At 40.8% G+C, this 1,336-nt stretch overlaps 1 protein-coding gene across 1 annotated transcript; it reads left to right on the top strand.

The window, feature by feature from the left end:
• The first annotated feature begins 298 nt into the window (after positions 1 to 298).
• On the top strand, positions 299 to 1,336 carry LOC120416829 (caspase-1-like). Its single transcript, XM_039578716.2, has 2 exons — positions 299 to 419; positions 475 to 1,336. Exons 1-2 carry the CDS (start codon positions 373 to 375, stop codon positions 1,313 to 1,315), a joined length of 888 nt encoding a protein of 295 aa, XP_039434650.2. The 5' UTR covers positions 299 to 372; the 3' UTR covers positions 1,316 to 1,336.

Here is a 1,336-nt window from a genome sequence, read left to right as displayed (position 1 = left end):
CTGATGCACTGAACCCTCAACTAACGCTCCTGAGTGCAAATCTAGGGAGCACTTTTGCCTTCCTTACTAAGGAAAGGCTGTAATCTTGCTTGAAAAATTGACTTTTTATTAAAACTTTGTAGACCAACTTTTTTGTATTCGACCCACTTTTATCTATAAAAAAAATATGTGAGGGAGGAAGGCATCAACTACGTAGGAGGGTTGAGTCGGTTTTTATAAATGTATTTCTGGGGCAAAATAAGCAAGCCAGTTTATCAATTATTACTCATCCAGAATACGAGGAAGAAGTGACTGCTTGGGATAAACTTCGTGGAGAAGCTCAGTACGAACTAGAGTGAGGCAACAAGCAGATCGGATTATTCTTTGGCAACCATGGACAACGGATTCAAAAGTACGAACCATCGAGATGGATGTAACATGTAAGACTTAGAGAACGAAAAGATCGCAGCATTTTATATTTAATGTATTTTTTAGATCAAAAGTTTCCGAGCCAGTGCCGGTGGCATCTGAAAATCTAGAGTACTCTCCTTCAGAGGAGTTTTACAATACGACTCATAAGTATCGAGGAGTTGCGTTGGTGTTTAACCATGAAAATTTTTCGAAGGAATCCTGGCGCGAAGGCACCAACAAAGATCGGGATGATATAGTACAAGTATTGAAAGATCTTAAATTTAGTGTTTTTGTGCATAATGACCTCAAAAAAGCGGAAGTGTTGGAGACACTGGAGAAGTGGTCCAAGAAAGACCATACAGATTGTGACTGCCTCATGATAGTCATTATGACTCATGGAGACAAGGAATTGTGTGCTAGTGATGTATCTTACCCCGTGGATTCGCTGTGGGCAAATTTTGTTGGAAACAAGTGCCCCTCGTTGGTTGGAAAGCCTAAGATTTTCTTCATCCAAGCGTGTCGAGGAACAGCAGTGGACGATGGAGTAAAGTACAAACGGACCCATGGGCGTGTACGACTAAGTGACCAGATGGATGGAAGAAACTTTAAAGAGTTGAACTCGAGCCCGCCAATGGCGGATCTTTTGATGATGTACTCAACGTATGAGGGTTTTTACTCATTTCGAAATAAAGAAAAGGGCTCGTGGTTCATCCAGTCGCTTTGTAAAGAACTGAGTGAAGAAGCAAGCGAACGTGATCTTTTGACACTACTGACCGATGTTTCTCGAAGAATAGCATACGAGTACCAATCAAGTCACAAAGAGGAAAAGTTTGACAACAAGAAGCAGATGCCTTGCGTTGTTTCCAAGCTGACCAAGGTATTCTACTTTACGGAGAAAACAGAATGTAAACTTTTCGAAGAGTGAAACAATTACTTACATTACAAA

This window comes from Culex pipiens, chromosome 2 (genome assembly GCF_016801865.2).
Source record: "Culex pipiens pallens isolate TS chromosome 2, TS_CPP_V2, whole genome shotgun sequence".
In the NCBI taxonomy this organism is placed as follows: domain Eukaryota; kingdom Metazoa; phylum Arthropoda; class Insecta; order Diptera; family Culicidae; genus Culex; species Culex pipiens.
This window is presented reverse-complemented; position numbering and strand designations above follow the sequence as displayed.

Bases quoted from the DNA above. Each gene is read 5' to 3' on its own strand.
- LOC120416829 (XM_039578716.2), top strand. From the start codon at position 373: ATGGACAACGGATTCAAAAGTACGAACCATCGAGATGGATGTAACAT. The intron at 420-474 runs GTAAGACTTAGA...TGTATTTTTTAG, and splicing joins CATCGAGATGGATGTAACAT to ATCAAAAGTTTCCGAGCCAG.